We start from the raw sequence: 22,211 nt of genomic DNA on the forward strand, positions 1-22,211 counted from the left end.
AACGCAACCCGATATAACACGAATTCAGATATAAGGCAGTAAAGCAGTGCTCCGGAGGGGCAGGGCTGCGCCCTCCGGTGGACCAAAGCAAGTTCGATATAACGCGGTTTCACCTACAACGCAGTAAGATTTTTTGGCTCCCGAGGACAGCGTTATATCGAGGTAGAGGTGTATTTTCTTCCCCTCTTACAGTCTAAATACTGTATGCAGAAGTTAAAAATAAAAGGTTGTGTACAGTCTGTAGCTCGCACATTCTATCAGGGCCTGATCTTACACACCTTACTCAGGTCAGTGGGAATTTTCCATGAGTAAGAAATGTGAAATCAACTCATTGAAATCCATGGATAACTTCATTGGGAGCTCCACTCAGGATTGGGGCAGTATTATGGCTCAAACTGTTGTTTTGTTTTGTTTTCTGATGGCTAGCAGATCCATATCTGCATGCTCTAGTTTGCATTGTGAATGGGATAAAAGTCTAAAATCCTCCTCCTTGCTTGCTTACCTTTATGATGCCTTCTGAATTCTGGCTGCTCCCCAAAAAGTGCAAATATTTCCATTTTCCATTTGTGCAAATAGGTCTCTAAACGGTGGGGAAAGGGTGCATATTAATCCAAAATGTGTGTATTAACACTGTTATTTCTATATTACTGTTTTTATCGTTCGGAATTTTCCACCTAATTGTGAACTCATAAGTTACAATCATGATTGCAGAGAGATGCAATAGAACTATGGTAATTACAGTGGTATTTGCCGACTCAGGTCGACTTTAAAGATTCACCTCAAAAATTGACCAGATGATGTGTCTCGATTGATTGATATAGGCCACATATGTGTGTGCTGATGTGCTAAAGATTGGCCAATAACTGCTTGTAATACCTTCAAGAACATTCAGAGATCTAAACTCAAGATTTTGAACTTAAGAGGAATAGGGATCGGTTGTACATTACACTCCATCCCCTTTGAGCCTCTCAGACAGGGCAAAGAGGATAGATTCTGGCTGTAGCTGGCCAGCAAACAGTTCCCTAGTAGAGGGTAACTGCCAACTGACATAAACCCACCAGAGGCAACTCCTATACTAGACCACACATTCACTCTTCTCAGTGTAGGGTATATGTGAGGGGTATGTTGGAGGTAAGATGAGGGGTGTGACGACAGAGCCTTGTGTCGAACCTCTAGTAGTATAAGGTTTGTGGGCGTAAGTTTCAGCAGATCCTAGACAATCCAGAGGCTTGGTCTACACCAGATTGGGTAGATATAACTGGTTCCATGACAGCCTCTGCTGTACAAAACAGAGGTTTGATGAGGGAAATATTGAGCCCATCATAATTGACTTTAACAATCCTTGAATACTTGGGTGCCAATACACTAACTTCTCTGAAAGATACTGTCCTGATTTTACGTCTCCATTTTTTCCCAGCTGTTTGAAAGCACAGTGTGTGAGAATACTCTTAGACTGTACATTATTTACAGAGATTCTTGTAATATATATATATATAATATATATATATATCATGTAGATTATACAGCTGGGGTGTATTTACTTTGGGCTTGACACAAACGAGATAAAGGTAAGGGAAAACAGGGAAAAAATTCTTTGCTATCTTTCTTGGTAATGCTCACTCATAAATAATTCTGTAGTACTGAGATCAAATCTGCATGCTTCATAGGGACAAAATCAGATTCTGCCCAGCTTGACAGTCTTCAGAAATTATATCAGGTGGGACATTGTGCATGTCTATTTGATTCCAAGTGCCTGACAATAGGCATGTAATTTTCTGCTTGGTTCATACCAGGAAAGATATTTTACAGTGATCTCACAACCTGAAATTGACCTCTTCCGTGTGAGGGACTCAAAAGAGATCTTGGGCATAGAGAATAAATGGGACCCAAATAGTAATCAGAGAGAAGAAGGCTTTCTTCTTGGAACCTCTAAAAAAAATAATAGGGACATAAAACTGGAAGGAACCGTGACACTATGCCCCATATTCTTCATAGAGACATTACTGTGATATGAGTATGGCATAACCATAATGTGTTTTGTGCAAGATAAAGTTTGTGAGATATCATTGAAAAGGTTATGATTTACTGAATATGATTAGCCTGTTTGGATGCATGTATCATTTTGGTATCTGAAGTTAGGAATATTGTCTATGCATCGATTACAAATGTGTTTACACCTGGGGAACACCCACTAAGCAGAATGCAATCAGTCTAGATGGTTGGCTGAGAAGGGCCATTAGGGAGAACAATAGGTCTTAGAAGATATTAATCTCCCACCTGGGAGCCTTCCTGAGGATGCTACAAACAGCCTCCGAATCATGGCTGCTGTGTCCCTCAGGAACATGTGACCAAGTCATCTGGTACTGGACTGCATCATAGAATACTAGTGTTTTTCCACTGACTGGGTGTGGGAATCAAGCTGGGAGACAAAGTATTCCTGCCATATGGAAAAGCTATTTAAGGCAGGGGAGTGACATCATTGTGGTTCTTCACTGATTCCCCGCCCAAAGGAGACACTTGGAAACACCTAAGAAACAAGGACTGAACTGGGGGAGAAGGGCTGAATCCAGGATAGAGGGATTTCTAGCCTGTGAAAGGCATACCTGGGGTTTTAAGCTGCAAGCAAGTGCAGCTTGCCCTTGAGAATCTTTGCAAACTGCCTAAACCAACAATTAGGTGAGAATTTGCTACTCATCTCCAATTTCTTTAGTATATTAAGCTTAAATAGCGTTTTTGTTTTATTTGCTAGGTAATCTGCTTTGATCTGTTTGCTATCCATTATAATCACTTAACATCTATCTTTTGTAGTTAATAAACTTGTTTTTGTCTAAAACCAGCGGGTGAAAATCATAACTGGGGGCAGAAAGCTGTTGAATATCTTCCATTGAGGGAGGGGGCGAATTTCATGATCTTATGCTGTACAATTTCCTGTGTAGCACAACATAGTATAATTTTGGGTTTGCACTCCAGAGGGGAGTGCATGCCTTAGGAACTGGGAGGTGCCTTAGCTGAGCCTTCCCATGGAGAGCTGATCTCAGCATCTGTGTGCAGCTGCAGCTGGGCGTGTCCCTACCTGTATGTGTGCTGGAGCGGGCTCGAGGGCCTGTCACAGCAGTACAAAGTAAAGAGAGCCCAGACTGGTGAGTCAGGCGGGTTCAGGGATACCCCAGTTCCAGGTGACACCCTGCAGGGAACCTGACACAGGAACCTCCTGGATCCTTCAGTCCAGTCCTCTGGTATCTTTAGAATTTGTCATATAATCCCATTAATAAATTTATCAAGCCCTGTTTTAGAGCTGGTAAGATTGCTTGCCCTCTCTATTGCTATTGAGAGGCTATTCCAGAACTTCACTTCTCTGATGGTTAGAAACTTTCTTCTAATTTCCAGCCTAAATTTACTCGTAGCCAGTTTATACCCATTTGTTCTTGAGCCACCCTTGTCTTTTAGTTAAATAACTCTTCTCACTGCCTTATATTTAGTCCTCTGATGTATTACATCTCCTCTCTGCAATCATTTTGCTAGACTAAACAAGCCAAGATCTTTTAGTATCGTCTTGTAAAACAGGATCTCCAGTTTCCTAATCATCCTAGTACCCTTTCTCTACACCTGTCTCAGTTTGAATTCCTTTCTTTAGCATTGTATGCAGTATTCCAGATCAGGTCTTCCCAGTGCCTTCTTCAATGGCATTAATATGTCCCAACCTCTAACAGAAATACCTCACCTGATGCCATTTAGGATCATATTTGCCTTTTTCATGGCTACATCACATTTGTAGCTCATAGTCCTCCTGTGATCAGCTAATACACTCCCAAAGTGTAGGCCTTGCACTTTATAGTATAATGATGAGCAGAAGGCACAGCATACAAATGCATAGCTGACCTTCTTTCTCTTTAGTGCCCTGAAAGATCGCAAAGATCTTCCATGAATTTTAAACTTCTGTGTTAATAGGGATTGGTTGTGGGGTTACAAATGGGAAGTTGGAGCTCTTAATCTGAGCTTCAGAAAAAAAACACCTGTTAGGTTAATTTCTTGGTCTTACACACTTAACAGTGTTTTATTAAGACAATATGCTATTTCATTATGACATCTTTATGAAATACTAAAAGTTATCAAAGTCTGAAAACTGATTAGAAATAAGTATATAGTTCAAGGAAAGAAGCTGAAAGTGGAAGCTGTAGTATAGCCTTCGTACAACAGAATTATTTTAAAAAGAGAGACTTGCTATGAAGTTACCTGTATGTTTTCAATAGGAAACATACTTAGAATTTTGTTATGAAATACAGATCTTTGAATACAAAAAGTGGAAACTTGGACAAATTGCTAAAATGGAATACAAAAGAATAGCAAAAAGTATGGAGGGACAAAATCAGAAAGGCTAAAGCAAAAAATGAGTTACAAAAGGAGATATACCTAGCAAGGGACATAAAAGGCAGTAAGAAGAAGTTAGATAAACACATTAGGAACAAGAGAAAGACAAAGAAAAGTGTAGGTCTTCTACTTTGTGGGGAAGCAGAGTAAATAATGGATGACATCAAGAAGGCTTAGGTGTTTAATGCCAAATTATTAAACAATCAATTTGTAAGCATCTAGAGAATAATAAAGTTATAATAGCTAACCTGTATTTGTCAAGAACAAATCATGCCAAACCAACTAATTTCATTCTTTACCAGGTTTACTGAGATAGGGACTATTATAGGGAAGCTGTAGAAGTGATATATTTTGATTGTAGTAAAACTTTTGATAGAGTGCCATGTGACATTGTCATAAACAAATTAAGGATATGCGGTCTAGATTAAATTACTATAAAATGGGTACAGAAGTGGTTGAAAGACCATATTCAAAAAGTGGTTATCAATAGTTTGCTGTTGAATTGGGAGGAGATATCTAGTGGGGTGCCATAGGAGTCTGTCCCAGGTCTGGTATTATTCAACATTTTCATTAATGACTTGGCTAATGAAGTGGAGAGTATGCTTATAAAATTTGCAGAATACACTAAACTAGGAGGGGTTGCAAGCACTTTGAAAGACAGGATTAGAATTCCAAATGACCTTGACAAATTCGAGAATTGGTCTAAAATCAAGAAGATGACATTCAATAAGGACAAGTACAGAGTGTGACAGTGAGAAAGGAAAAATCAAATGTACAACTACAAACTAGTGAATAACTGGCTAAGTGGTAGTAATGCCGAAAAGGATCGGGGTGGGGGAGGGACATAGATCACAAATTGAATATGAGTCAACAATGTGATGCGGTTGTGTAAAAGGCTAATTCATTCTGGGATGTATTAACAGGAGTATTGTATGTAAGGCATGGGAGGTAATTGTCTCATTCTACTAGACACTGTTGAGACCTCAGGTGGAGTACTGTGTCCATTCTGGGCACCACACTTTAAGAAAGATATGAACAAATAGGAGAGAGTCCATAGGAGAGCAACAAAACTGATGAAAGAGTTAGAAAATCTAACCTATGTGGAAGAGTTGCACAAACTGGGCTTACTTAGTCTTGAGACAAATAAACTGAGGGAAATAATTGGCTTAAACTGCAGCAAGAAACATTTAGGTTGGATATTAGGAGGAACTTTCTACTATAAAGGTAGTAAGTTCTGGAATGGGCTTTCAAGGTTGTGGACTCCCCATCATTGGAGGATTTTAAGAACCGATTAAGCAAACACCTGTCAGGGATGGTCTAGGTCAGTGGCTCTCAACCTTTCCAGACTGCTGTACCCCTTTCAGGAATCTGGTTTGTCTTGTGTACCCCAATTTTCACCTCCCTTAAAAACAACTTGCTTACAAAAGCAGACATAAAAATACAGGAGTGTCACAGAACACTATTACTGAAAAAATGTTTATTCTCATTTTTACTATATAATTATGAAATAAACAAATTATAAATATTGTACTTACATTTCAGTGTATGTATATAGAGCAGTATAAACAAATCATTGTATGGAAAATTTTTAGTTTGTACTGATTTCACTAGTGCTTTTTATGTAGCCTGTTGTGAAACTAGGCAAGTATCTAGAGGGAAATATCTAGATGAGTTGATGTACCCCCGGAAGACCTCTGTGTACTCCCAGGGGTACACATACCCCTGGTTGAGAACTACTGATTTAGGTTTTCTTGGTCCTGCCTCAGTGCAGGGGGCTGGACTAAATGACCCCTTGAGAGCCTTCCAGCCCTACATTTCTGTGAGTCTAATATACTATACATTAATCAAACATTGTGGTGGAGTATCGTAAACCTTTGAAAATATGGAAGGACATGGTTTCTAATGGCAATCATTTGAGAATAATTTGTTTCCCTTGAAAATATCATCTGCCTGCAAGCAAAAATAAATTATTGCTCTGGAGTTGTGCAAAGAGGGGTAATTTAATCAAGCATTTAATTTTAATATTGAGCATTCCTATGCTAGTACCTGTCCCTATTAAAACATTATTTTGTAGGTCAGAATATTAATGATATTTGGACTTATTTAAAACCTTGTTAAAATTCTGAAATTCTGTTACCAAAAAGTAATACTTATCTTAGATGTGTGTGTTTACATTTTGATGTGCTTTCCTTTCTCCTTGGGGCAGCAATTGGAAGCAGTGGCTTCAGCCCAAGACAAACTCATCAGTTCTCCCCACCACAGATTTATCCTTCCAAGTAAGTTATCTTCTTTAAATAATAATAATCAAAATAAATAACCAGATTTTAGCCTCATTTAGAATCATAATTGGGTTTTTCTGTTAAATCAAAGTTTAACCCAAAGCTTGTTCTTAAGAAAGTGTGTGATTTTATTTTATTTTAGTTATTTGTATTTTAGACCTGGTCTACAATGGGTGGATCGATCTAAGTTACGCAACTTCAGCTACGTGAATAACGTAGCTGAAGTGGACGTACTTAGATCTACTTACCGCGGTGTCTTCACTACGGTGAGTCGACTGCTGCCGCTCCCCCATCGCTCTGCCTGCACCTCTCGCCGAGCTGGAGTACAGGAGTCGACGGGAGAGCACTCGGGGATTGATTTATCGCATCTAGACGAGACGCGATAAATTGATCCCTGCTGGATCGATCGCTACCTGCCAATCCGGCTGGTAGTGAAGACATACCCTTAAAGATTTTTTAAGAACTTCTGTTCTCCCATGCAGTCTATGACCATGTACTAATCAAGCTAATATAATAAGGCTGTCAGTTAACACAAGTACTCATATGTCTTTGTCTAATACAAATTCTATTTTCTGTCATTTATAATCAATAGCAGACCATACCCACATATTCTTCCTACCCCTTCCTCACAAACTATGGCCGCATATGGGCAGACACAGTTTACGACAGGAATGCAGCAAGCTACAGCTTATGCTACATACCCACAGCCAGGCCAGCCCTATGGAATCCCTTCATATGGTGAGTAAGAGTCAGTATCAATATTTTTTAAATCTGAGGTAAATATTTTTACCCAGAAGGCTCTATGACCCTTAGAAAGTGTTTTCTCTGTGTTTAATATGACAACTGTTCATGCATGTTTGTAGTCAAAAACCTACATTCCCTTTCGGTGAAGTGGGGAAAGCTTATAATATGTATTTACTGGAGTCTAATTAAGAATGTACATGACAAATGTGTCTTAGACAAATCCATAACAACTCTCATAACCTCCCATGGAATAGTTGCTTTTACCTTTTGTTTCTGTTTTTAATGCTACCTTTAATAGAAAACATGGAAACAGATAGGTTAAAGAGATGCATTCATCAAATGTTTTATGTTAGAAATGGTCAAAGCGGAAATGTAATCTAAGGAGCTAGTACTGCCTATCTTACTCCTGTTGACTTCAGTAAGAATTGTGCAATCCAAGTACATCAACTGGTGTAAACCAATCAAGCTCTTCTGATTTATATGTGCTAAGGATCTGACTCAAGACGTCTAATTTGAGTAGTTTTGGAAATCTGCTATGGTTGAAATTGAAATAAATGCCATTAAGGCTCTAAAATTCTGACAATATGGTGATATATAATCCAATTGCATTTTTCATATTGTCCCTATATATATTGTATATATGCTGATATATATTATAAAATAAATAGCTATAAACATAGTTCATATATTTTAACTCTTTTCTGCATATTTTAAACATCTAAAACATTTCATTTGAATATTTAAAATATATTTTCAGTGATGATAATGTATTTTTCTTACATATATTGTAAATGTGTGTTTCTCTTGTTTGAGACTTCTATTGGTCCTTGGCTATCTGTGGTGGGTTGGGCAGCCCAGATGGTGGTTTATCTTGTTCCCTTTGTCTTTCTGTGTGAAATCCTAGACCCATTAAAGTCAGTAGTAAAACTTGCATTGACTTCCATGGGGCCTGGATTTCACCCTCTCAGTTTAGCTGCCTCCATGTCACCAGTGCTCTGTATGTTAGTTGCTCTATTTGGATTCTGCTTGCTGGTTTGGCTAGTATGTTTATCTAGTCTCTTGCTTTTTTTTCCTTTTCCCCTGCCCCATTCATCCACTGTGCCGAGGACTTTAGTTATTTTTGTCTTGCACATTTTGCATTACAGAACTTCCGTTTACAACTGAAAAACTGGCTAAGTGATACGTCTTATTGCATTTTTTTGTTTTCCTACATGTCCACCTCAGGGCTTGGCCAAGGTTCTTTTAGCTATGTATCTTGTTGTTTAACAGTAGTATTAAAAAGCAAACATACTTTGGGAGTGTGGGAGTTGACATCAGAGTATTTCCTTGTGAACAGATACATTTAAGTACATCTTTAGGCCCCAGTCGTGCAGTCTGTGCTCACGTGAGCAGTCACACTGAAGACAATGGGGCTGCTCATCTGCACAAAGCAAGCAGGATCAGCACCGTAATAGAGTCAAAATTCTCCTCCCAGGTCTGCAGGTGAATCCTATTTTCTGAATTGTGTGCTTTGTCTTTCTCTTTTTCCATGCCTACGGGTTCCAACACTTGTAGAATGAACAAAATAGCAGAGTTAGGATATGTCCTGCTCATCTGAAAGGAGAAAATCTGCTTTTTAGGTCACTTTCTCTCTCTCTCTCTCTTTTTTTTTTTTTTTCTTAAAGTCTGGGGGCAGGTCTACACTTAAAACTCTGCAATGGCGCAGCAGTACTTTGTGAAGATGCTACTGTGCTGACAGGAGAGCATCTCTCATTGGCTTAGTTAATCACCTCCATGAGAGGCAGTAACTGTGTCGATGGGAGAAGCCCTTGGGGATTTTTCACACCCCTGAGAAATGTATTTACACTTCTGTAAGTTTATAATGTAGACCTGGCATGGGACTTACTGAAAAGGCACTTTTCAAAATTTGAAAGACTGTGTACTCTAAAATCTAGTTGGGATTTATTAACTTTTATGTCACTTTAAATTGAGGTTGAAAATTAATATCTCAGCCCTTTTCAGCTTCCTTGATTGAGGTAGTTATTGGGACGGTACTGCTCTGAAGGCATAGGGAGCACCACTCAGAGCAGTACTTAAGTATCTGCCAGGAAGAGGCCCAGTCTCTCTATTTCTCACCTCCTACATCTCCACGATGCTGAAATCATGGAAGCAGGAAGTGGGGTGGAAGGAAATACCACTGACAAGTAGCTCCTAGGGAGCTGCTGGCTCTGGTACATCTGCAAAGCTACTGAGGAGGCTGGAGAAGTGTAGCTTTTCATTTCCTGAGGCACTCCACTGCAGTCTGCCTGTGTGTTTTCTTAGTGGCATATTGTAAAGGCTTCATTTACCAGCTTCTTCTCCCCCTAGATCCTGATAGTACCTTCATGATCCCTCCCCCTTACCTTTCTTTGCTTCTCTGGATTAGTGAAGAGAAAAGCAGAGGGTAAGAGAGCATGAAGAGCTGGTAAGTGAAGCCACTGGAGGAAAGCAGACAAGGAGTTGTGGGGTGTCAGGAGGTGAAAAGCTCCTCTTCCTGCTCCTTAGAAGTTTGCAGAAGGGCCAGAACTGGAAGCTATCAGTGGCATATTATCTTCCAGTTGGCATCCACCTCCTGCTTCCTACCCGTTACGTCCCTTGTCTGCCCCATGTTGGAAGGAGGCATGAACTAGGAGAAATGCTCTCTGCACACACTCAGAGACTGGGAGTTGAAGCAGGGGTTAAAATTTCTAAACTTGATCTCAGTTTAAACTAATTAAAAAAAATTCACATGAACATTTCAAGGGTCTTTCGAATTATGAAAGATGAGTATAACGTTCCTGGGAATTGTTGATACCAACACTGTAAAGTGGAAGTTTCACAGTGAGACCATATGTCAGATTCATCATTATGATTTAATTGCAGGGTGAAATAGAAGAGGAAAGGGAACAGCAAGGGGAAACAACCCTTACTTAAACACAAATTACTTTGGCAGTTATTCAGAAGGAATTAGAAAAAAGTGAAGGGCCATAATTTCAAAATGGGTGTCTCAGAAGCGCATGAAAAATATGCAGTCATGCATATCGGACTGTTTGGGGCATATAATTGCATATTGTACAATGTAATGACTTTTTGCACCTCCCTCCTTCATACATCATAGGACATAAGTTTTTAAGACTTGAACCAAATGGTAAATGGATTTTTAGTTTGTCATTTACAAAAGACTACTACTCATCCACACTTTATGATTCACCCCAAATAATGGTGACCTCTGAGCATAGAGGTAATCACAGACTGCTGCAATAAGATCCGAGACTAGTCTTACATTACTCATATTACTACTATATTGCTAAGACTATTATTTGTGTAAAATATGCATTATGAAATATCACTAATAGCTAAATTAAACTCCAGTGTCCAAATAATGTACTTGTTGTGATGTCTGTTCCTGATATGTATTGCTTATTCATTTAGGTCCTGATCCAAAGCCCCCTGAAGTCAGTGCAAGTCTTTCCATTCCAGTAGGCATTGGACTAGGCTGAATTTTGTTAGAGCACAATTCTTTAATGGATTTCCCTGTCATTAGTGCAGATTAATGAAGCTTTGGTGTATCCTCCCTGTTTGAGAGCTCCTCTCTAAGGCATATTTAGCATCCTGTATGTCTATTTTGGTCTATTGATTAAAAACAGCATATATTTTACAATACATACCAACTTTGAAAAGGTATATTATGTGCTAATGGGCCTAATTTAATCACTTTTTAAAGAGGATTTTCTTTTTATAATACTGTAAAAGCCTCTTTGGAGCTGTGTAACCTAAATGTAGGACAGTTGATCCTTTATCCATAAACATTGCACAATGCAAATCTCAATTGTTATGTAATGAAAAAGAGTGGGTTATGTTACACTTCATTGAAACTATATGAAATTGGTGTTCTGCCATCTATGAAATTCATGAACTTATGGAAATGTTAGCTTCTGACTGAGTTGGCAGGAAATGAATAAAAAATTATGCAACTTTCTGGAAAGGGCAACTTGCCATATATTCATTTCTCTTGCAACTCTTGATTTTTAAAAACCACAGCTGAAACTGTCCCTGGTGAACTTACATTTATATGCAGCTTCTCCCTTACCTCTACTGCACATACCACTAGCATCATTACAAAAATGCATGCAGTGATTACTAACTACGTGTATGTTTAAAGTACTGCTAGTTATGTGATTTTATTGTCTGTCGGTGTTTGAATATGAACAAATAGATTTGCTATCACTAACTGATTTAGGTGCATTGTGGGCAGGCATCAAGACAGAAGGTGGATTGTCACAATCACAGTCACCTGGACAGACAGGATTTCTAAGCTATGGGACAAGCTTTAGCACGCCTCAGCCAGGACAGGCACCATATAGCTACCAAATGCAAGGTCTGTATACATATGTATTACCATTTATAGTATATTTCATTGTTCTATTCATTTTTCCTTTTAGAATAAAACAAATATCAATGTAGGGTGGGATTTTCAAAAGTGCCCAGCATTGGCCTAACTCCGCTTTCTTTGCTGTCAGTGATAAAAGTCCCACTGACTTTAATAGGAGTAGAATTAGGCCAACCCTCAGTGCTTTTGAAAATTCCACCCTTAATGATTAAACTAGCATTTTAATGTAAATATTCTATTCTTATTATAACAAATAATTTTGTCTTCATAAATAGTGCACTAATGTGCTTCAGAGCATAGTACTGGAAAAAATTGTTATGATTATGAATATAGGAAGTGACAAGATTTAAGTTAACACCTGAGTCTGTTTTCTCTATCCATAAAACAGGCAAATATTTTTTTGTCCCTTTCAGAGCCTTTGTCAGAGTTAATTAACATGTTTATAGTATTTTGAAGGTGTAAAGCTTTGTAAGTGCTAGCTAATATTGTCAATTAATTTTTTTCTAGATGCACTTATTTGTTTCTTTTAAATATGGCATTAAAATACATTTTTTCTATGTTATAAATGTAGCATGCATATTCCTACCTGTTATTCACTGACTGAGTGTGACTAGTTCTGGAATCTGACCATCCATCTAGGCCAAAATTTTTATAAGTGGCCTCTCATTTTGAGTGCCCAACTTGGGACATCTTTGACCTGATTTTCAGAGATGCAGAGTACACACTTCTCTAGTTGCAGTTTGTAGGAGTTGTTGGGGATAAGCACCTCTGAAAAAAAGGGCCAGAGTGTCTCAGACACCCAAAATTGAAGGCTGTTTCTGAAAAAGTTGGCACCAGTTTTTATGATACCTGCATGACATGCATTACTGGATTAACTGGACAGGGCTTCATTTATGTTTGACGGCTTTTAAGGAGTATTGATCCAACCCTTAGTTCAGATACAGCAGAGCAGCTGCAGTATTGAAAAGATAATCATCTGACACATAGCTTCTTAAATATAGATCTAGGTACTCTGCATCCGAGCAGGCAGGAAACAAGACAGTACCAAATAAGTACGTTTACTTTTATCTATTTGGTAATTAAAAGTTTTCTATTCTGAATGGGAATAATCATAACCAGCTTATTGGTTTCACTGTCTTCTGATAGTTACATCATCAGAACTGAAGGAAACTAACTTGATTGCATAAGAGCTCAAAATACTTACCAGTGATTTTACAAGCAACTCCCAGAAGGCAGATTCTATCAAGAAATCTTTTAATCCATTCTCACTAGGAAATACTTGTGCTGAAGAACATGTTGTTGTTGTTGTTGTTAACAATTTGTATTTCAGTAGTGCCTTGGTGCCACAGTCATGCATCAGGACCTTGTTATGCTAGGCAGTGTATCAATACCTAACAAAAAGACAAGCTTAGGGCCAAATTTTTATAGGTATTTAGGCATCTAACACCCATAGAAGCTAGACATATAGATACATTTAAAACAGTGGTTGCAGCACACCAGCTACCTAACCATTATTGAGTTTTTTGTAGGCATCATAGCAGAGGATAACTTTAAGGAGGGTTTTAAGGGAGGGCAATGAGGGTGATTTTGCAGCTGTTTATGGGAAACTCCATGGGAGAAAGTGAGAAGGTACTTGTTGGAAAATTTACAAATTGGTGAGAAAACTGGTATCATTGGCAGAGCGCAGGCAAGAGTCAACATTGCAATAGTATATGGGAGATGATAGCTAGAGTGGGCATAGGCTCTGAAAGACCTTGAAAGTCATGCAGTGAATAGGGAGCCAGTGGAGGGATGAAAAGAAAGTGATGACAAGTTTGAAGTGATGAGTTGTGTGGATGAAGAAGAAAGGCCAGATCCTAAAGATATTATCTAAGAAACAGCAGCAAGATTTAAAAACTGCCTGGATGTAAAGATCTAGAAAGCTGGATCAAAGACAAGGCCCAGATTATGAGGGTGAGTGACAGGGAGGATGGTGATAGTGTCCAGGGTGACTAAGAGAAGAGAGGGTTTGAAGGAAAAGATTACAAGTTCTGTTTTGGCATGGTTAAACTTAAGATGATGGTTAGATATCAACAAAGAGAAGTCAGAGAGACAGGCCACAATTTTATTTTGACCAAAAGGAGAAAAGTCAAGAGTGCAGAGAGTGAACTATAAGTCATCAGTTCAGTCATGTTTGAATGAAATAACCCAGAAAGCAGGTAGAGAGGGAGAAGAAGAGGATGCCAAGACTGGAGCCTTGTGGAATACCTACAGAAAGTTGGCGTGGAGATGAGGGTGATCATCCAAATGAAATGCTGAAGTAGTTTTAGGGAGGTAGAGGAAAACCACAACCTTTCTAGTCATTTTGTTCTTACGGTTAGGACCTGTCTAAATGAACCCTTAGTTCATGATAGGCTGGGGTGTAAACCTATCTTACTAGCCTGAAATGCACAAAGTATTCGTGTGGACCCTGCTACCATGCACCAATGGTTCCTTAGTATGCTTTGGTTTACCCCGCTTTGAAAGCAGAGTAGATAAAAGTGCACTAGGAACTGCTAGCAGGCTTGTGTTGGGTAGAGTTACACCCCAGCTTGCTGCAAACTAAATGTTCATCTGGAAAAACCTGTTGTAAGAATAATATTTTACAGGATTTTTCTACACCATGTTTTCCTTGTCATTATCTTTTTAGTGTGTCTTTTAATTGGGTTAATTCTATATTTTTAAAATCTTGGTATTAGCTTAATTTTGGGGGATATATCTGCATTGGTGGGAGGGCGTGTAGTTAAGTGGTAGAGTGCATGTAGGAGTAGAGAGGTTATTTTACTTTGGTATTTGGTACTGATTTGATTGCTGCTGGAATAATGTGTCCTGTTCTGGTATCCACAATTCAAGAAGGATATTGATAGATTGGAGGGTTCAGAGAAGAGCCACAAGAATGATTAAAAGATTAGAAAAGATGCCTTATAGTAATAAACTCAAAGAGCTCAATCTATGTATCTTAGCAAAGAAATGGATAAGGAATGACTTGATTAGAATCTCTAATACTACACTGAGCAGATATTTCATAATGGGTTTGAGTCAAGCAGGCAAAGGTATAACAGGATCCTATGGCTGGAAGTTGAAGCTAGACAAACTCAGACTGGAAATAAGGTGTACATTTTTAACTGTGAGGATAATTGACCACTGAAACAATTTACCAAGGATAATGGTGAATTCACCATCACTGGCCATTTTAAAATCAAGATTGGATGGTTTTAAAAAAATATTTCCCATAGGAATTATTTTTGGGAAATTCTATGGCCTGTGCTACACAGGAGGCCAGACTAGATTATCACAATGATCCTTTCTGGTCTTGGAGTCTTTGAATCTATGAATTTTTCATTCTGACTTGATAGGTGTTAGGAATAAACAGGAATGTTTGTTTCCCCTTCACAATTTTAGTTCTGGAAATTCAACAGCTTCAAGATTTAAATTACTCTTCAAGGTTGGAATTAAGCTTCCCCACACAAAACCACAGTCGTTGTTTGTTCAGAGACCTCCAGAGTGGGAATGGATATATTCCCCTTCCCCCACCCCTGTACGAATGCATGGGCAGGCTGCAGGTTCTCAATGCATCCTTTCCACAGAGGCTGAAATAGCCTGCACTGCCACCACACCTCCCCCCACCCCCCATTGTGTCAGGATTACCACCCGCACCTGCAGCACATAAATTGTGTGGAGGCCACTATGCTAGCCCTTCCCATTAGGAACAAATATCACCTGAAATGTAGATATGTTGTAGTGCATGTGCGGGCAATTACACAATGCCTTGCCTGTCCATACTAAAATTCTGGCATGGTGAGTAGCTGAACAATAGGTAAGGGAAAAGCTGCCAACTTTGAAAATTGTGAGGCATATGGCTGTGTAGTATCCACACAGACATTATCTTGGTACTTGAGCTTCAGTTTGTTTTGAATTTTTCATCTTTACATTTGGGGGGGGGGGGGAATTATTTCTTCCTAACTACCATGCTTCTCACTCCGCCTTTGGTAAATGTTCCGAAGTATGATCCTTGAGTTCTTACTCATATAAGCAGTTTCATTGGAGTGAAAGGACCAGTCACTTGACTAAAGACTGTAGCACTGAGCCCATAGTTTCTGAATTGATGGTACATGTGGGAAATGCTCAGATTAAATGGAGTAGGGAGAAGGCTGGGGGTGGTGGGTTTAGAAAAGTGTAAGGGAATCAAAAGCAGAGAGAAGGACCACACTTGCAGCTATGCAGTTCTGTTTAAAAATCAAAGAAATATAAGCCCTTGTCTGTATTTAATTGTGTATATTACTTTGTATCAATGCATCATTCAGCTGTAGTGGTGTTAAATTTATGAGTGCTGCTATTCTTTTAGTTACACGGGTTGTTATGATTCAGATTATACTAACCAATGGGTTTGGAAATTCATCCATAAAAAAGTAAATGTTAAGGTATTTAGTTATTATTATGGAGTTTAAAAATATTGTGCTGGATGGCCAAGCAGTTACTAGGAAAAATAGGGAGAGTTTGCCAAAGAATTTTAAACAGCATAAGGAAGAGAAAGAATCCTTGGGTTTAAATAGCCCATCTGGCCTTCATAGTGCAGCTCTCCAGGGAAAAGCCCAACTTCTGCCACATATATTGTGCCCTGATGATAGACATAGCCCATGGCAAGTAGGCTGATCAAGGAAAGCAAATGGACTTCTGTAGAAAATACACAGGGGAGGACAGCATCCTGCCTATTTTAGAAGTACTGGAGAAAAGTTCTACACATGGGAGCTGCATACTAGTCCCAGCAGGTTCCAGCATTCTTCATATGCTGACTGAGATTCCTCGCTTTAATGTGGGTCCTTGTTCTTTGCAAACTAAACCTTTGACCCGCAATTTACAGCTTTTATCACATTAGAAATCCTATGGTTGGCCAGTTTGTTGCAGTAAGCCTATATATTTCATAAATATTCACAGTTCTTTGTTCATCTAATACAGGAACAGTATGCTCTGTGCCATGACACAACTGATTAAAAAATGTGGCAAAATTGAAGTATTTTAAAAACAACTTTAGGCCAGTAGCCCTGGGTGGCCCACACAGCAGTTTCTGAGAAACCTGTTTCATGTTTGTTACGGTCTGTGAGGCCCCCACCCCTCCTCTATAGGAGCCAATGCTGACCATAAGATGAAAGAGATTTTTTTTTTTTTTTTTTTTGGTGATATGTTGACCAGGGTGCAATTACTTTTTTCTTTTGCTCTTGTAAATTATCTGCCAACACACATTGTGAAAAGATAATGCAGTAACTAAAGAAGAACTTTTAAAATATGAGAGGCCCGGTACTACTTTTTCAGAATAATTTGAATGACAAACCTATAATGCTTGTACATGTATTTCTGTATCAGTGAATTTAAAAAAAAAAAAAAATCTTATTTCCCCTAACCGTGGCATTCATGGAAATAAAAAAAGCTTGAAGACTTTTGCATTTTAAAAGATTTTGCATCTTCATTCTGACTCTCTGGCTTATGATAACGTAAAAAAAAAATTTTAAATTCTTGTATTTTTTCAGTTGTAGTATTTCTCTGTACCTAGTGCTAAACATGGATGCAAACTCTTCTGCTGAAGCACTCTGATTTAGCTCACAGGTTTATGAGCATCTATCAACCACTGTGCAGCCCGACCAGTAATAGTGGAAAGTAATGAAGATTTATAGGAAAAAATCTAAATATTTCTTACGGTTACTGTCTCTTGCATTACATTCAGCTTGTATTTTTACTCAGAACACGGTTGGACATCCCCCACACCCACTGCGTACAAGGTCTTCAGTGGTCATGGAGTATGCAAGTTTTTATTAACATTCACAATTTAATCGTTTTAATATTTTTGCCCCATGATTTTGGGGATGTACATTGTTCCTGACATGGCTTATTTAAAAAAAAAAAAAAAGGGAGGAAGAGCAAGCACCCAGATCTGCACTCCTTGAAGTTAATGTACATTTTAGATGTGAAGCCTGGAATTAGTTCAGAGTATGTTTTTATTTTTTTTTAATATCATCATTATCTTTTTAACCCAAACCTGCAACAGCATCAGAGTCATCTAACCCAGGGGTTCTCAAACTGGGGGTCGGGACCCTTCAGGGGATAGCCAGGTTATTACATGGGGGTGGGGGAGGTCGTGAGCTGTCAGCCTCCACCCTAAATCCTGCTTTGCATCTAGCATTTATAATGGTGTTAAATATATAAAAAAGTGTTTTTAATTTATAAGTGGGGGTTGCTCAGAGGTTTGCTATGTGAAAGGGGTCACCAGTACAAAATTTGAGAACTAGTCTTCTCTATTGTTAAATCTCAGGATTATGTCAGTGTCTCAGTCAATTGCACCAAAGACTGTCTCACCAATTTGGAGGTTGCTATGATCTTGACCCATTTCAGCCAATAATGTAATGTGGCAGTGCTAGGGAGCAATGAATTTATACACCTCTCTTTCTATCTGTTTTCATTTTTCAACTTATTTCCTTATCACTTATTTGCTTACCCTAGGTTTTTCTCCCTAGATTGCAGTATATCTTTGTTTGCATTGTGTTTCAAAACTGATTTGAAGGAGGGGAGGCTATAAACAAATAATGCAGGTTAATGTGCAGCTTTTCTGCATTGTCATTTACCCCCTCTCAGCACTTCAGTAGTTCTGCCATATAACAGGCTTTCTTCAGCTCCTATAATTTCTCCCTATGTATCCACATGTCTCACCTCACAGCAGTGTTGCTGCTGGGTGCATAACCAGTGAAGGCAATCCATTTGGAATGGGGTTGCTGCCCTGCTTTTAGAGCCACGGCTCCTCAGATTAGACATTAAACATCTGTCTGTTTGGTGGCTAGTGGTGAGGGAGTAGTTCGGTCTCTGTGTTCATTCAGTCTTTGGCATCTATGTTGATAGTTCATGTAGTATATTTATTTTTCCCGGTGTTATGGACAATAACCCCTTCATAAAAGTTTACTGCCCAAGGCTATCTATGATCAATTAGTGAACCATAATGGCTTTCACAACTGGACAAGCTTGTAAACGGCTTAGAGCAGGGACTGAGTCTTCCTCTGTGTTTGTAAAGCACTGAGAACAATGTCAGTTCTCAATCAGTGACAATGTTTGGCCTGATTCTGTGATGTGCTAGGGACCTACAACTCCTATGGACCTCAGTGGGATTTGTATGTGCACAGCACCTTTCACAATCAGGCTTATGGGTACTGCAATATTATTTTTAAAAGAACTTTAAAAGCTCATTGTTAAGTAAGAACATAACTGGGTCAGACCAATTGTCCATGTACCTCAGTATTTTGTCTCCCACAGTGACCAGTGCCAGAGCTTCAGGGGCAGTGTACAGAACAATTGCCCTGTACACAGTGTACAGGGCAATTGGAGTGATCTACCCCTGTCTTCCCCTCCCTGCTTCTGGCAGTGAGAGGTTCAGGGTCACCCAGGGCATGGGGCGGCATCCCTGACCATCTTGACTAATAGTCATGGATGGACCTATCCTCTATGAACTTATCTAGTTCTTTTTTTAACCCAGTTATACTTTTGGCCATCACAACATCCCATGGCAATGAATTCCATAGGTTAATTGTGCATTGTGTGAAAAAGTATTATAAACCATCTGCCTATTAATTTAGTCAGGTGCCGCCTGGTTTTGGTATTGTGGGGAGGGTAAATAACCCTTCTGTATTCATTCTTTCCACAGTATTCATGACATCTACCATATCCCCCTTAATTGCCTCTTTTCTAGTCTTTTTAGTCTCTCCTTGTACGGAAGCCATTCCATACTCTTGATCATGTTTGTTGCTCTTCTCTGAACTTTTTCCGGTTCCCTTATATCCTTTTTTGAGATGGGGCAACCAGAACTGAACACAGTATTGAAGGTGTGAGCATATCATGGATTTATGTAGTGGCATTATGATATTTTCTGTCTTGTTTTTTTATCCCTTTCCTAGTAGTTCCTAGCATACTGTTAGCCTTTTTGACTCCTGCTACGGACTGTGCTGAAGTTTTCAGACAACTATCCACAGTGATTCCAAGGTCTCTTTCTTGAGTGGTAGCAAATAATTTAAAACTTGTCATTGTATATATGTAGTTGGGATTATTTTTTCCAGTGTGCATTACTTTGCACTTGTCAATGTTGAGTACATTAGGTCTGACAGGCATTATATGAAACCAAACCAAAGATATTTCTAAATTTGATCCCATTCCATTCTGTGAATTACAGGTGTTCCATCAGATTAATTTTTCCTCTTGTACAATAACTACATAATGAAATATAGGGGTCAAAAATAATGAATTATCACTTTACCTGTTTCTGCATGTTTAGTATTGATGACAACCAAAGTGGTCAACATATGGGAAGTATTACAAGTTTGCTGTGATGGAGTTATTTTCAGCTAGAGTGTTTTAGTAATTAACATCATCTTTCATTTCATTTCAGGGAGCAGCTTTACAACATCATCAGGATTATATGCAGGAAATAATTCACTCACAAACTCTACTGGATTTAATAGTTCACAGCAGGTAAATTTGTAAATAAAATTAAACGAAAGTTTGACAAAACTGTATTTCAAACTAGCAAGTCACACAATGCTTTCCCCTTCAAAAATATTAAGCTCACTAGATTTTGCTAAGAAAGATAGTGTCATTTCAAGGGAATTTTTTTCCTACTTTTTATCTCATAAAAGAACTCGCTGCATGGTTAGTTTACATAACTGCAATAATATATCTAATAATATTCTGTTTGTGAAAGAAAATTTACTAAAAGTATGTGAAATTTCGGTTTACTTTTACAGTCTCATGTTTGTCAGCTCTACTGTGTACAGTCCAGTGAAGACAGTGGAACTCAGACATGTGTTTTTACTTATATTTTGGAATGTATACTAAAAAGTAGCAAAACCTTGAAAGAAAACTCTGATGTTGCTTTTTGTCTGGTAGGAATATCCATCTTATCCTAGTTTTGGCCAGGGTCAATATGCACAGTATTATAATAGTTCACCGTACCCGTCACATTATATGACAAGCAGCAACACCAGCCCAACACCACCTTCCACAAATGCAACATACCAGCTTCAAGAACCACCATCTGGCGTCACCAGTCAAGCAGTTACAGATCCTGCAGCAGGTAATTACATGGATTTTATTATCCCTATTGGCCACATTTCTGTTAGTTGAAAGGTTTGGGGTTTTGGTTTGGTTTCGGTTTGTTGCTTTTGTTTTGTTTTGTTTTTTCCAAATCTTTAACGTATGGTATCTCTTGCACAGATTTTGATAGAGCACTGGCTAAGAAAATTTAGGATGAATTTTTAAATAAGGTTTTCAAGATAAATACACAGTAATTTTTATTTATTTGCAATATTACTAATACTTTTTTTAAATTATGGTTTGGGGAAAGCCTTTATACTGGGCCAAGTTCTGAATCCCTTATACTCAGTGTTTACTTAGGCAAATCCCATTAATTTTGTCTGAATAAATAAATAAATAATGAGTAAAACCGAAAAGGCCTTCAAGATTTAGCCCACTGTACACTTAGAAAGATTGTCTTTATATTGCACATATTATAACCATTATTATGAAAAAAGGTGTGTTCCCCCCTTCCCCCCAATATCTCAAGCATATCAATAGTAGATGGCAGAAGCTTGAAATTTTCCAGGGTAAAGTTCCTAGGTTGCAGATGTGCTTCTCAGTGGTGTGGTAAAAATCCCATTGTAATTTGGCAAAGTTATAAGAGTTCTTAAAAAAACATACTTTGCACATGCACAATGGATTTGGTAATGTGATCTCTTAATGTGAGCTGCCAGCATTCTGTCGTTTTTGTGCATGAATCCATAGCTTAAGAAAATGTAGGGAGTGCTGTGTCTTTTTGTACAATTAGTGAAGGTGAGCTGGGAAGGAAGCAGGTTACAGAAGGAGACAGGACTCTTTCTGTACAGTACGTGTGAATGTGTATGGAAGGCAGCAGGATTCACCTATTTTTTTTTTTTTTTTTTTTACTTATGCTTTGGTTTGGTTTGTTGTTTAATACTCTCAATGTCTCACTGGCGTATAAGGTTGTTAAAAAAAAATCCCCCTTACTACAAACAAACAATTAACTTTTATTAAAATATATTTACCATATAATTCTGATTCAGTAAATAGGTTTTTTTTTAATTGCATTGGGAAAATATAGACTGTTTGTTGCTTTTCTTTTTAAAAGTGATGTTCCCAGTTAAAACAAGGGACCTAGCTGCCTTACTTAAAATTAGTGGCACAATCAAAGCTTGGTTTAATATTTAATAATATCATTTTCAAACAGTACCTCCACAAGTCTTGGCAAGGTCTTGTGTCAGCTGCTTTTTTTAAAGAGCCGTGTCTAGCTAAATTCTCGCTGAGAAATGAGGAATTGTCTGAGGTACCATAAGGCAGCGGTTCTCAAAGTGGGTCTGTGAACCCTTTCA

At 38.4% G+C, this 22,211-nt stretch overlaps 1 protein-coding gene across 15 annotated transcripts in view; it reads left to right on the top strand.

The window, feature by feature from the left end:
* The window catches only part of EYA1 (EYA transcriptional coactivator and phosphatase 1), a 238,688-nt gene that overhangs the window by 140,779 nt on the left and 75,698 nt on the right, over nt 1–22,211 (top strand). For 10 of the 15 annotated variants that reach the window (XM_054019701.1, XM_054019702.1, XM_054019703.1 and 7 more), the window contains 5 exons: nt 6,575–6,644; nt 7,240–7,385; nt 11,629–11,766; nt 20,216–20,298; nt 20,713–20,899. In XM_054019701.1, coding sequence (XP_053875676.1) covers nt 6,575–6,644; nt 7,240–7,385; nt 11,629–11,766; nt 20,216–20,298; nt 20,713–20,899 — 624 coding nt within the window. The remainder of the gene's footprint in view (nt 1–6,574; nt 6,645–7,239; nt 7,386–11,628; nt 11,767–20,215; nt 20,299–20,712; nt 20,900–22,211) is intronic. The other 5 variants (XM_054019704.1, XM_054019700.1, XM_054019695.1 and 2 more) reach the window with 1 other exon arrangement.

Source organism: Malaclemys terrapin, chromosome 2 (genome assembly GCF_027887155.1).
Source record: "Malaclemys terrapin pileata isolate rMalTer1 chromosome 2, rMalTer1.hap1, whole genome shotgun sequence".
NCBI lineage: Eukaryota > Metazoa > Chordata > Testudines > Emydidae > Malaclemys > Malaclemys terrapin.